Source organism: Poromitra crassiceps (assembly GCF_964638095.1).
Source record: "Poromitra crassiceps genome assembly, chromosome: 3".
Lineage (NCBI taxonomy): Eukaryota > Metazoa > Chordata > Actinopteri > Beryciformes > Melamphaidae > Poromitra > Poromitra crassiceps.
Window position 1 is genome coordinate 18118014 of NC_139625.1, and position 15159 is coordinate 18133172.

Genomic DNA, 15159 nt, shown 5'->3' on the forward strand with positions numbered 1-15159 from the left:
CTTTTAGTTTCAGAGCTGCAAATGTCATGGGCTACAGGACACAATTAGTTAAGTTGTGTGTCAGTGACAGTGGTTTGCAGCACTTGAGGAATCCGGGAGTTTGCTTGTTTAATTCGTTGATATAAGCGATTGCCCGAACGATTAATTAATGAATAGGCTACGTGAACGTTAGCGTGTGTGCGTGCGTGGGGGGGGGGTTGTTGGGACCTGTGCGTGTGCAGGTGTTCCCCATATGTGCGTTCCCCCACTTCTCTAGATAGCACCTCTGCTTAGAACTTTTTCCAAAATGAAGTGGAGAATGCTGTCATGAAATCCTATGGCGATGCGTCAGAAGAGGTCCTGATTTTGCATGGATCACTGCTTGGTTGGTTGGTTTGTTCCTTTCTGTTCCTGGGATTGTCAGAGGTGCAGACAGGCACTCCAGGTCATTCCAGGTCCGAAAGCTTATCCCGTAATGTTTTGTAATCTGCCACTGCCGTTCCCTCAGGCTTACATTCCTGCAGGAAGCCAATGGAGACCTATTAATCGTATAGAGTGAATTGGGATGGACTTGCTCGATCTTAGTGAGCAGAAACAGATTCGTAAACATCTGAAGTGACATGAATGATGTCTAAAAGTTGTTTTATAACCCTCTGAAGGCCCAGAGTCTATCAAAGTTATGGCAAAGCCTGTCACTCACAGACAGTTGGACAGGGTTCAACTTTTGTCAACGTATTACTGCATCATAATCCACAAAGTTAGATGAGCAAGAATTCAATTAATCATCTGAAGAGAAGAGACGTGCACTGGAAACAGTCAGTTTGCCAAACACACATTCAAGGAATTATCCTACCACAAGCTGTTTTTCCCTTGTAACCACCTTCAGAATCCTCCATGTCTCTCCTGTTATTCCCCTGCTCAGATTAGGCTGTCAGCACCGACATGCACTTTAGGCTGCTGTGCCACCAGGGCAACTTCTTTGTTTTTATGAAGGGAAAGTTAGGGTGGAAACATTGGGCAATGTGTGTTTTTTTAATGAAAATAGAATGAATGAAAAGGAAATGCTGTAAGAGATCCAGGTCTGATAAGGGCCTATCTGGATTTATGGTCTGTTAGGTAACAGAGGCAGGAGGTTTACCCATTAGAAGTGCGTTTTATTGTCACAGTCTGCCCACTGGAATTTGCTTCAGTACAGAAGGGAAATCAGTTTCGACTTCTTTTAATAGGGGTCCACAACCTCTGTCTGGAAGAGGATCAGGTCAGAAAATTCCTGAATCCCCAGATATCAGACGAAGGAAAATTGTTGCTCTTCTAAGCACATTGATAGCAACTGCATATATATATATATATATATATATATATATATATATATATATATATATATATATATATATATATATATATATATATATATATATATATATGTCCATATATACATATATATATATATATATATATATATATATATATATATATATATATATATATATATATATATATATGTCCATATATACATATATATATATATTGATTGACAACATGATTTTATAGCTACATCTTTTTTTTATTAGGATTCTGCTTCAATGCACCTGCCGACTGTCAAAGTTGTTTTTAAAGTCTATTATGAGCATCATGCATGCCATGACAATAAATGCATTTTAATTGGAAGAGACAGTTAACAGTTAACATGTCTTGCTTTGTACATGTTGGCAATTGTTTAGGTGCCTCCGGATCTGCAGAACGAGGTTTTGATGAGTCTGTTGGAGACTGATCCAGATGTGGTGGACTACCTGCTGCGGCGAAAAGCATCACAGTGAGTTACAGATGTGGAAATGCATGCATGTGTGTGGTCAGACTCTCTCTCTCTCTCTCTCTCTGTTGAGGTCACCCAGATATACTCTCTCTCTCTCCAGGAGTCCAGACCTGCTGCAATCGGAGGAGCCCTTCACCCTGAGTGAGTGCCGCTCCTCCAGTGACTCCAACAAGGCGTCCAGCGGCGAGGTCTCCCCTTACGACAACAACTCGCCCATCCTGAGCGAGCGTAGAGGAGAACCAGGGAGTCCGGGGAGCGAGCCGCTCTTCCGTGTCCCAGAACAGTACACCCTGGTGGGGCAGGTGGCCGGCCGGGGCAGGGAGCCTGGAGCCAACGCCTGGGCTGCCAAAGGTAAGTCTTAAAGCACCTGTGGCTTACAATACTAGCTTTGATCTGACATTGATATCACATTAAGATATTCTTTATCGTCAAAGATATCTACCTATCTATTTCATTCATGCATGCAGGCAATGTACTTTGAGCAATATAGATCAAACACAATACACGAAAATGCCAGCACAGCACAGGCAGATATTTTACTTTGGGGTTACCTGTATGGTTTCTAAAGGTGCTTGTAGATGTTGTGATTGCATTACGATCATGATAGTTCTGATGAGGAGGGTGACCCTTCTCTTTTGTTTCCATCAGACACCATATTAGAAGAGCATGTTAACATTTGGGGGGCGTGGCACACTACCCTGAAACCAACACTCAAGGACCAATCATACACAGGTAAACAGCTTAGATGAAATCATAATTGATTGGTCGCGCAGAATTTTAGGATCATAGTACTGATATTGCAGTAACAACAACAACAACAACAACAACAACAACAACAACAACAACAACAACAATTCAATTTGAAACTCCCCCCCACATCAATTAGAGAAATTGTGAAAGTGTGTATTTTTCTTTATCCATTAAAAAGCAATTAATTCCACTGACATTACTGATGTTCTTGTTTTCCCAGGTTCCGGCAACATGTCAGAGGGAAGCTCCCGCAGCTCGCAGGAGGGTCTCGACGGTCTCCACGGCGACGGCCGGCAGCAGCCAATGGTACGACGGACTCAGAACGTGTCAGCGGTGGCCGAGTGCAGAGCCCACCCCCCTGTGACTCGGGTGTGCTCCAGCCCTCGCCCACGCCTCCAGCTCAACCTCAACGCCTCCGCGCCCTTGCACCTCAACAGCCAATCGGGCGCCTCGCGAGGAACCGGACACGTGGTTAACCCCGCCTCCAGACCTCAAGGGTTGCCGAACATTGCAGACGATGGCCCCGCAACGCTCAACGATAGCCGCTTTCCCCCTCCATATAACGCCCAACATCGACTGGCTAGTTCTCAGAGTTCACCTCAACTCGCCACGGCTCAGCGGCCCCCTCTGCAGCCTGAGAGGCCAGCTGCGACTGACTCCTCGGCCTCAACGACAGAGACCCAAATGGTGCCAATGACCCCGGAGTGGCAGGACTGGCAGAGGGACCGGTGGCAGATCTGGCAGTTGCTGTCTTCGGACAATGCGGACACGCTGCCTGAGACGCTGGTGTGAGCGTGGATCTTTGACTGCGGTTAGCCACTCCACCAGCCGATCAATGGCATGATCAAAACACATGCTACCACCCCCTTTGACAATCACTCCGTATGCTTACCCTCTTGCCATCAAAACATCTCTCCGCTTGCACCATATCCACCTGTCCTCCTATCCGGTTTCATTTGCCGTCCATGCTGCCTTCCCTTCAAGTATCCAGCTATACTTTGCGCCATAATTTCTTTATCACAGATTCAATCAATCAATCCATCCATCCATCCATTCATCCATTCATCCATCATCCTCTCATCATCCATTCATCATCCATCCATCCAGCCATCCCTTCACCCACGCCTTCCGTCCTCATGCCATGGTGTTTGTTTACGTGTGCAGCTGCTGCCTTACACAGACTTTTTTACATTCAAGAGCCACTAGTATTTCTTGTTTTGTGTGGAGCTACAGTTGATGTTCAGAGATCAGTCCTGTTCCTTGCCACACATTTGTTTTCTCCACAATTATATCTTGAGTTGGGGGAAGAAGAAGAAAAAATGTCCACCAGAAATACCTCAAAAGTTACGTTGGAAATTATCTGTTCCCAACTTTCCTGAATGTTACCATGACCATGAGTATACGTAATCTTATATCTCAAAGATAGAGAGGTAACAGATAATAGGAAAGAACAAAAGTTTGTTTCTTCCCTATCTTGGTTGTTTTGTCCGACCTTTTATTTTCATTTTTATTTTTGTACCGTGCAGACACCAAGTTGTACGCATTAGTAATTGCTGCTAAATGTAGAATTTTTGTGTGCGTACTGGTAATGTAGCTCATCCACAGCTGTGTGAGACGATCAAATGTCGAGTTACGTTCAAGGTCAGAGAATGTTTTAACGGGAAGACCATTTGTCAACATTTGTATATACAAATATAAATGTAAATTTAAATGTAAAGTATATACTTTGTCAATCTACCTAAAAGTAATTCAGCCCTTTCATAGGCAGTCTAAATGTTGTTTATGTCAGACTGCTGTTTCCCCCCCCTTCTTTAATATTGAATGTAAAATCCCTCACTTTTCACTTCTGTTCAAATGCTTATATACTGTATACAGTACTTCAGCGTCCGCCTCGACTTGGAGCCTTGCCGGCGCCAGCTGGTCCCATATACTCGAACGTCAGCTTGACGAGGTGTCGCAGGGGAGCCCCCAGCAAAATGAGTAAATTGTGTGATTTCACTAGGATTTCAATGACTAGAAGTTAGCCCAAGGAGAGAATGTAGTATATACTTCACTCTCTCCTGTTATCTCCGCATCTACATTATATTATACTCGCGCTGTTCGCGTCAGCTGCGTCGAGTCACATTTTCGAGGAGCTGTGCCGGCAGGCTGCACCGGCAGGCTCGCCGACCGCGTCGCACCTCTCGGCACATTCGGCGAGGGGTTTGACGCGGAAGTATGTCAAGGCCTTAACTATGAAGCACTAGGCTAGAAGTTTGCTTTGATGTGCTCTTGCCACCTGCACTGCAGGAATCATGTGCCAATGTCTCTTACTTCAGGATATTTATCGTACAGTTGTGTTTGTCTATTTGACTCAATTGTTCATGGCTAAGAAGCCTCAAGAACTTGGGTAACTGATAGGAGTTCATCAAGTATTTCAGCAAAGTACAGGAGTCTCAGTCATAACAATGTACTTGGATTTCATCTTCACGTTGGTCGTATCATAATTTTTCCAGTTGCGTGTACCTGATTCAAGAAAATAACTGCACATGCATTTCTCGATAGATTCAAATAATTTCCTTGCACTATAGTAGTATCTACAGTACATAGGAGTCTCATATCTCTAAGATGTGTGGATGTCAGATATTTGTCAGCCAAATAGCATTTTCCAAAAAATAGTTTTAACCTTCTTGGAAGGCCTGATGGGATTTACTGCATCAGGACAATTCAAATAGTGACTAATTGTCAATCACATCAAAGTATACTGCAGTAAATTGACATAGAAATGTTTTGCTGTGATTTTATATAAACCTTTCATTTTGTATGACATACTGTGCATCTGGTTAAGACAAACACAATAATTATTTGCGAAATTTGACCCAAATCAAATCAGTTAATGGACTACAATTTGGAATTTAAAATTTGGAATAACGATATTTTTCCATTCGTTTCTGCTTAAAGTATGCACATTTCTAGCATCAAACTTGATCAAAAGACATTTTTATCAGTAAGGCTCCAGATCCAGAATGGCCTTATTAACAACATACTTAGAGGTAAGTATGATGATATCAACTGGTCCATTGGATATTGTTATAATTTTCACACTAGACTGAATATTAAAACCGGTTGCAGACTAACATTTCCTGTCTGAGAGGCTTGATAAATGTGGACACCAATATTTTTCTTTATTATATCAAAGAACATAAACGAATGGAGGTAGGAAGTGAAGTAGTGATCATCCATAATGGATTCTAGTGATGCTGTTATGGATTTTTGTTTTATGGAACTGAGGTGCTGAAATTAAACACAAAAAAGTAGTTTGCTGATATTTTCCCCTCAACAAATCCAATCAAATGTTGTGGTTGAATAAGGTGGGATCAACATGTGTGATTATCTGTCATTTTGTAGCGTCTACACCCACAACCAAACCTGCCCAAATCTTCTCAAATGTCATAGTGAGTGGGTATTTGCTGGCAAATATTCACATTTTCTCAAGTTGTGGTATGATACTGTATTTGTTTGTTTTTTTCTTTTCTTTTGTCACTTCAGCATTCAATCTCTCGACACATGATATATATATATATATTTACATGGCTTTGATTTGTTTGTCACTTGTATGTGAGACAATGGAATAAGAGCATTGCAACCACAATGATGTTGACTTGGAAAGATTGTGGCAAGGTTATGGCGCCATCTATTGTCAGACCGTGTACTCTAGCTGCTAGAGTTAGACTCTAGCTAGAGCGTATCGTTATGCTACATTCTAGCATAACAATACAGCCAGTCTTCATTCTTTCCATGGTGAAAAGCAGTTTATTAAACAGGATCAATCTGTGATTAGAATTTATGCTTACAGCAGTTTGTGATTATAAGCACCTTTTTCTGTACAGTGTGTGGAGTTAAATGTGCCATAGGTCTTTCCCTTAATTCCTCCCCATACATTGCTCAAGTTCATGAGTTAATAGTTCATATTTTGCAAACATTTTTGTATTACTTTGTTGTCTGTTGAGTATTGTAATATATAAATAATGTACAATGTAACAGTTTTTTATTCAAAAAAGAAAAGAAAAAAGGAAGAAAAAAAACACCAAACTTGTATGGCCCAAGGTTTGTTTCCCCGAAGCATATTGCTCTAAGATCATCTGTGTCTTTTCGACTTCACTATGAAACTAAGATTAACTTAGTGCTATGATGTTTTTGTTTTGTTTGTGGTGGGGTCAACTGGGTCCAAGTTGTGATGGAATGTCTGGTAACTGCTTTTGTACTGCCTGTTGTCATCAATATGCTATGATGGAATTAAACATGATAAAGTTGACTCTTGCTGTTGGAGTGAATGCTTTTAGGGAGTTTTGAATTGTATGCAGATCAGGTATTTTCAAGGTACAATTCCAGGTTTGAAGGAAGCCCCTGACTGCATGTTTGGATGTGTGGCACTTATAGCTCTCTCTGAATTGTGTGCAGTACTATGAAACAGTATATTAACTATATTGTAGGCTACACTGTGTAGATAATGGACAGATACTTTATTTAATCAAGAGGGAATTCAATTGTCACAGCAGCAACCCACATTTGAGACTGGTTAAATAAACAACATAACAAAACATTATAATTAGGCTAATGAATAATTAAAAAAGACTAGTATATCATAGCACAGTATGTCATAAGTGTAAATATAGTATAGCCTAGTAGTGCAGTATGCAGGGTTGTCGCAATATAAAAGTATTGTACAGTAACTGATTATTTTCTGTTACTTTTGAACAAATTTCCTGCATTTGAGTGACTACTAGGTTGGGGGCATGCTCCTCAGAAGGACATGAAAAAACAGCTCTGTAATACTTTTCAGACCTTATGTGTTGGTTACAGCAATCAGCAATCTAGTCAACTATTTCTCATTAATAATACAATAACAATACAGTAACAATATTTCCATCTTCAGTATGTCATATAGTAGTATCATGGTATGTCATAATACAGAATGGTATAATATAACAGCCTATTTAACATTATAAAACGGCTCTCTCAAATCAAGCAATCTGATTGGTTCACAGCCATTGTATAATTCCAGTAACCGAGTTCAATAACCCATGGCCATGGGTTATTGGTTGCCATGGCAACTCTCTTACTAAAAAGCAGCTCTGCGCTCGAGCTCCGTGTTGGGCTTTCCAGAAAGCTCTCAGCTTCTCAGCAAGCGCCAGGATTGGCCAATGTCAACTTCAGTCTCCAGAACGATCCAATCAAATCACCCGCACGTCTATCTTCTTGCTAGAGGTCCCGCCTTACAGTAGTGTCAAAACAAAAAGCTACTCGCTTGCAGCCAGACGCATGATGGCGCAACTCTCTTAGGCTTTGGTTACCTCAAAAACAAAATGGCGGAGACAGCTTTCAGATCCTTGTGAATCGATCTTCGCTTATAACTTTACTAATACTTCGCAGAAAATGATGTTTTGTACAAGAATAGACGCGGGCTAATGTCTTAACCCCTCTCTCGCGCGCCCTCACTCTTAACCCCGCATTTCTAAATAAGACGTAACGTTACTTGGTGTCGGCATACGGCTCTGGTGTCGAGCTTTGCAAAAAGCTCTCAGCAAGCGCCAGGATTGGCCAATGTCGACTTCAGTCTCCAGAACGATCCAATCAAATCACCCGCACGTCTATCTTCTTGCTAGAGGTCCCGCCTTACAGTAGTGTTTCAACTGACTCTATCAGAATACGATGCCAGTCGGACTTATAGTATTATTATTATTATATTATTATACTTGGAAACCGTTTTATAAAAGCAATATAGCACTCGAGCAGCGTGTGTTGTGGAATATATCCCGCTGATAAGCTGTTATCCCACTCGGCCTGCGGCCTCGTGGGATAACAGCTTATCAGCGGGATATATTCACCACAACACACTTGCTCTCGTGATATATTGCTTAATTATAATATGGCATAGTATAACATGGCTGAATTAGCCTATAGTATCTTACGCTATAATAATAATAAGGCAGCCAGCGGCCGCCGGCGGTCCTACATGGCGGCGGCGCACAATTACTCAACAGTTGAGGCGAGCACGCGATATTGCTTTTATACAAAAAATGTACAATATTTAACAAAGCAATAATTTCAGACAACAGATGCTTTCTATCTGTTATTTGGTCTCTGCCCAAAAAAACTAAAACAAAACAGTTCCCTCAGGATTGCACCAGGAGTTGCCAAGCAACAGCAGGTAAACTTGCTGCCTGCAGTTTGACTGCAAGCTAGCTAAGCTAAATAAAACAGAGGTGGAAGCAAGGTACTCAAAGCTCGTTACTGCAGTGGCTGGTCAATTAAATTAAAGCACGCTCAAAACTGGCCAATTGAATTAGACAGGTGTGATATCGATAGAAAAATATCGAGCGCTAGTTAGCTTAGCACAATGCATGGTAGTCAGTATGGCTAGCCTACCCCCGTTGATTGAGCATACGGTCCTGACACCGCATTTTCCACCACCATCACTGATACACCAAATGATTATTGTAGAAAAACAACCCACAGCCTCCAGAAACCAAAGCTGAAGGGCCATCAGACGACGGTCCATTGTGGCCCAGCACCCTATTAATTCCATGGCACACCAATCAAACATTCTACAACACACACAGACGTGTTTGTTTGGTGTTCTTGTTTGGAGATGTTTGGTCAGAATCTACATGTTCAAGTTTGTCTGTGTTTAGCCATGGCACTATCAGGCTACCATGACACACTAATCAAACATTATCCAACAGTTGGTTGATTGGTGTGCCATTGGCTTTTGATGTTTGTGTTTATTTGATTCCCCCTCTGGTAGTGTTGGAGTCGAGACCACCTAACCCGAGACCGAGACAAGACCAAGATCGAGGGTGGCCTCTCCTTCTGAGGGTGAGCTCAGAAGAAGTCCAGAGGGCCTCTGGACTTCTTCTGAGCAGCCAGCATGAGAGATTGCCACTCTGTGTTTGAGTCTTTTTTCATTAATTGTCCTTAATTGAACCAGTCTGTGACAGTGGGAACACTCATCTGAAAGACTACAATACAGAAAACGAATGAAAAATGAAAAGAAATACTCTCTGGTGCGCTTTCAGTGCATTTGGTGTAATGTCCCTGTTTTACCACTAGAGGTCAATCTAGAGCCTTGAATATAGAGCTATAAAGTTTTGTATGGGCACCAATGCCTCTCAAGGCCAAATGTACCATACTATTATTTCTCTGGCTCTATTGCAAACTAGATTGGTTGGAGGGAGAGCAGAGGACTGAAGTCTGAGCTAAAAGGAAGCAGAAAAAAGGACAGAAGGAGATTGAAATATTTTGTGGCTTTTGACTTTTAATTCTCAAAATAATTAGCAAAATAATGACATCACCTTAAAGGCCGGAGAGAGCTGAAATTAACTTATTTGCAGACCATTAGACACATTCTGAAAGGTAATGGGATTAACGAAGAGGTGTTACCCGTGTGTGTGTGTGTGTGTGTGTGTGTGTGTGTGTGTGTGTGTGTGTGTGTGTGTGTGTGTGCGTGTGCGTGCGTGCATGCGTGTGTTCTTGTACAGCTATCTTAGTGAGGACCAAAGTTTTATACCTGGGAAGTGACATTTGAGGAAAGTGAGGACATTAATTTTTCTCACACACCTACAAGGCCTGTTTAAAGACTTCTTCCAAATTAAACCACAAATTTAAAATGCATCACTTCCTGCGTGGCGGCAGAGGATTTTTCCTAGGAAAGAGCTACCAGACACCCACCGGCTGTTTAAAACAGCAAATGTAGAAACTTTTCCGGAACTGGATATACGGTAGGTCGAATCACTGTTGTGTTATAGATGGATAATCCTTATATAAAAGGGAGCAAATCGTCTGTTTCAATTTTTGTCCCACTGATGATGTCACAATGTCTATGATATCATCATGATGTCATCAGTGACATCATTATTGACCAAAATCATCTTATGACATCACTGATGATGTCATAGGCACTGATGATGACATAGGTATTGTGACATCATCAGTGATGTCATAGGCATTGTGACATCATCAGTGACAGTGATGTCATCAATGACTGTGCAGAGCAGGCTCGCCACTGCGTGTGGCGGCGAGCCTGCTGCGCGAAGGGGCCGATACCCTATAGTAATAATGGGCAAGTGAAAATCCTGCAGATTATCATGTTTAAGGGCCAAATTGAAATTGGACTATATCATCCTACTAATAGCTTTCATTTAATTAGATTGGTTCTCTCTTGTCTTTTTGTCTTGACAGACTGGTACTACATGACACTACTGTTTTAAATCCATTGATTCTGTAAAATGGGCAGGTATTCTGAGGTACAAGGGGCATTTGAAAGTTTGATGAGATCATTTTATGAGAATTATGTTATAGACCCGAAACTGGTGAACTGGGGGGGGGGTAAAAGATTGGACTTTTAATTGATGTTAGTCAGTGGTTGTGTAAATGTGCTATAAAGAGAGGGAGTTAAAATGGCCGATGTTTATGAAAGCGTCCTCTTGCGTTCGTGTGAGTAAGTGCATGCGTGCAGTGCAGCGTACCCCAGGGTCAGGAGCTGTAACCAGGAAGTAGCGGGGCCCTTTGGCAGTCTTTAATGTAACAACAGTCTGATATTGAAATAGCCTGGTTTATGTCATGACGTGGTCCGTTTTTAACCGTAGCCCAAACCCTAACCCTAACCAAGTTCTTTTAGTTGCCTAGCCTTAACCAAATTATTTTAGTTGCCTAACCTTAACCAAGCTGTTTTAGTTGCCTAACCTTAAGTTAACCGATGTGAGATTTTTCAAATGATCCATGTCCCACGCGAGGCGTATCACCTGCAGGCACTGTTTCGCTCATGTCATTTTGGGAATCACTGAAAATCGGCTTATTCTGTCATATGAGGACGTGTAACAGCAAAAATAATAATACCAACAGCAGCAGCAGCAGAAGAAGAAGAAAATTGGATTACTTAAAAAATAATCTGATTCTTTTCTGGCATATCCCATAGATACACTCACTGAGGAGCTTTTCATTAGCTGCAGCGTTTTGTTTCTTGTCGTTTCTGCTCCATCCTTCCACTTAACTCTCCCACTCTGTGTGACGGAGCCGAGGAGCTGCAATCCAATTCCAGCTTTCATTCCTCAACAATAACATTGTAGCATCTTACTGTGTACTGTGTGTCACTGATGGTGTGTTTAAGTGTCTTACTGTGTACTGTGTGTCAATGATGGTGTGTTTAAGCGTCTTACTGTGTATATTTTTTTGTTTTTGTTTTGTTTTGTTCTGTTTTGTCTGAGTCTGTTTTTGTTCTGAAAATTGTAAAAAAAAAAAAAAAAAAAAAAACGTAAAAAGCGTCTTACTGTGTAGCTACTGTGTGTCACTGATGGTGTGTTTAAGTGTCTTACTGTGTACTGTGTGTCACTGATATTGTGTTTAAGTGTCTTACTGTGTATATTTTTTTGTTTTTGTTTTGTTTTGTTTTGTTCTGTTTTGTCTGAGCCTGTTTTTGTTCTGAAAATTGTAAAAAAAGAAGAAAAAAAGCGTCTTACTGTGTACTGTGTGTCACTGATGGTGTGTTTAAGCGTCTTACTGTGTACTGTCACTGTGTGTCAATGATGGTGTGTTTAAGCATCTTACTGTGTACTGTGTGTCGCTGATGGTGTGTTTAAGCATCTTACTGTGTACTGTGTGTCGCTGATGGTGTGTTTAAGCATCTTACTGTGTACTGTGTGTCGCTGATGGTGTGTTTAAGCGTCTTACTGTGTACTGTGTGTCACTGATGGTGTGTTTAAGCGTCTTACTGTGTACTGTGTGTCAATGATGGTGTGTTTAAGCATCTTGCTGTGTACTGTGTGTCACTGATGATGTGTTTAAGCATCTTACTGTGTACTGTGTGTCACTGATGATGTGTTTAAGCATCTTACTGTGTACTGTGTATCACTGATGGTGTGTTTAAGCGTCTTACTGTGTACTGTCACTGTGTGTCACTGATGGTGTGTTTAAAGGAACACTCCGCCCATTTTCAACCAGCTTTGTATCATTAGAACATCAGTAGTATATCAGAAAACTGTAAACGGTTTTGAAGTCTGTCATTTAATTTGACAATTATTGAGTGTTAAAGTGTGGACCAGTGACATCACTGGTCCACACTAACTCAAATTAATAACTCATTAACTCAAATCAACTCTCAATAACTGTCAAACTATTCATCATTCATCTAGTTTGACAGTTATTGAGAGTTGATTTGAGTTAATGAGTTATTAATTTGAGTTAGTGTGGACCAGTGATGTCACTGGTCCACACTTTAATACTCAATAACTGTCAAATTAAATGACAGACTTCAAAACCGTTTACAGTTTTCTGATATACTACTGATGTTCTAATGATACAAAGCTGGTTGAAAATGGGCGGAGTGTTCCTTTAAGCGTCTTACTGTCACTGTGTGTCAATGATGGTGTGTTTAAGCATCTTACTGTGTACTGTGTGTCGCTGATGGTGTGTTTAAGCATCTTACTGTGTACTGTGTGTCACTGATGGTGTGTTTAAGCGTCTTACTGTGTACTGTGTGTCGCTGATGGTGTGTTTAAGCGTCTTACTGTGTACTGTGTGTCAATGATGGTGTGTTTAAGCATCTTGCTGTGTACTGTGTGTCACTGATGATGTGTTTAAGCATCTTGCTGTGTACTGTGTGTCACTGATGGTGTGTTTAAGCGTCTTACTGTGTACTGTGTGTCACTGATGATGTGTTTAAGCGTCTTACTGTGTACTGTGTGTCACTGATGGTGTGTTGAAGCATCTTACTGTGTACTGTGTGTCACTGATGGTGTGTTTAAGCGTCTTACTGTGTACTGTCACTGATGGTGTGTTTAAGCATCTTGCTGTGTACTGTATCACTGATGGTGTGTTTAAGCATCTTGCTGTGTACTGTGTGTCACTGATGCAGGGCCGGCGCCAGGATGAAATGACTGAGGGGGCTGTTATAACTGGCGAGGGGGCAGTTTTTTTTTGATTTTTTCTTTTTTTTTTAATGATATTTTTATATCGTAAAACATAGGTTATATAACCGCTATGCCTATTTCTGGACTTTTTAACCATAATAACCTCTGAAAAGCGCAATAACAACACAAGAAAGACTACTATTCAAAATCAAATAAAACATTTATTTCACAGCAGCAGATTAAGGCATTAATATGGTTCAAGGGTTCAAGGGTTCATAGGTTCAAATTTAATAAATAGCTACATCTCTGACACCTTGTGACAACCAAAGCAAAGCAAATAGCGCTTCCCTGCCAATTCTGAAACAACAGAGCTATGTTTACAGGGGGTAGCCTACATCAACTTAAACTGCTCAAATTTGATGAAGACTGCAGAAACAGCAGCCTAAACATGTCAGGTACAAACATTGCCTAACTGGCCTTTATAGATTAACTATTCTTTAAAAAAAAATTTTTTTTTTTTTTTTTCAAGTGAGGGGGCCGAAAATTGAACTGAGGGGGCTAAGCCCCCTTAGGCCCCCTCGTGGCGCCGGGCCTGCACTGATGGTGTGTTTAAGCATCTTACTGTGTACTGTGTGTCACTGATGGTGTGTTTAAGCATCTTACTGTGTACTGTGTGTCACTGATGGTGTGTTTAAGCGTCTTACTGTGTACTGTGTGTGTGTCACTGATGGTGTGTTTAAGCATCTTACTGTGTACTGTGTGTCAATGATGGTGTGTTTAAGCGTCTTACTGTGTACTGTGTGTCACTGATGGTGTGTTTAAGCGTCTTACTCAATCCAATCCAATCCACTTTATTTATAAAGCACGTTTAAAAACAACAAGGTTGAAAACAAAGTGCTGTACAAGTCAAAAACGAATAGCATAGGCCTACCACAATCATACAGTACAAAAACAACGAACAAACAACAAAGTGTCACATAAAATGATTAACACACTCAGGCTGAAAAAGCCAATGAATAAAAATGAGTTTTGAGGCGTGCTTTGAACACTAGCAGAGTGGGGGCTTCCCTGACGTGCAAAGGCAGGTCGTTCCAAAGTTTCGGGGCCGCCACTGCGAAGGCCCGGTCACCCCTGAGCTTCAGCCTGGATTTGGGGACTGCCAGGAGAAGCTGATCGGAGGACCTGAGGGACCTTGAAGGAGCATAGGGTTCCAGCAGGTTGGAGAGGTAAATGGGGGCCAAGCCATTAAGGCACTTAAAAGCAATCAGCAACATTTTAAAATCAATCCTAAAACGCACAGGGAGCCAGTGGAGGGAGGCCAGTACTGGGCTAATGTGCTCCTGCTTACGGGTACCAGTCAGCAGACGAGCAGCGGCGTTCTGAACTAACTGCAGCCGAGAGATGGAGGCCTGGCTGACACCAACATACAAGGCATTGCAGTAGTCGAGGCGGGAGGTCATAAAAGCATGTATGACTGTTTCAAAGACAGGGCGTGATAAAAACGATTTGACTTTGGACAGCCTCCTAAGCTGGAAAAAAACTCTTCCCGACTACAGCATTAATCTGTTTGTCCATCTTGAGGTCAGAGTCAATTTTCACCCCTAGATTGGTAGCAGTTGGCTTCACAAAAGGTTCGAGGGGGCCCAGATCAACAGGAGAAATCACATGCGCATTGCTGGGACCGAACACCATGACTTCAGTTTTGCTGTCATTACAATTCAAAAAGTTTAG

General features: G+C 41.5%; 1 protein-coding gene across 1 annotated transcript in view; it reads left to right on the plus strand.

Annotated features, from left to right (window-relative positions):
* Positions 1–3334, plus strand: part of LOC310773838 (rho GTPase-activating protein 6-like) — a gene marked incomplete at both ends in the record, with an annotated part of 167868 nt that extends 164534 nt beyond the window's left edge. The window contains 4 exons of the mRNA XM_083633807.1: positions 1701–1792; positions 1893–2143; positions 2441–2524; positions 2763–3334. Coding sequence (XP_083489933.1) covers positions 1701–1792; positions 1893–2143; positions 2441–2524; positions 2763–3334 — 999 coding nt within the window. The remainder of the gene's footprint in view (positions 1–1700; positions 1793–1892; positions 2144–2440; positions 2525–2762) is intronic.
* Between the last annotated feature and the right edge of the window lie 11825 nt (positions 3335–15159).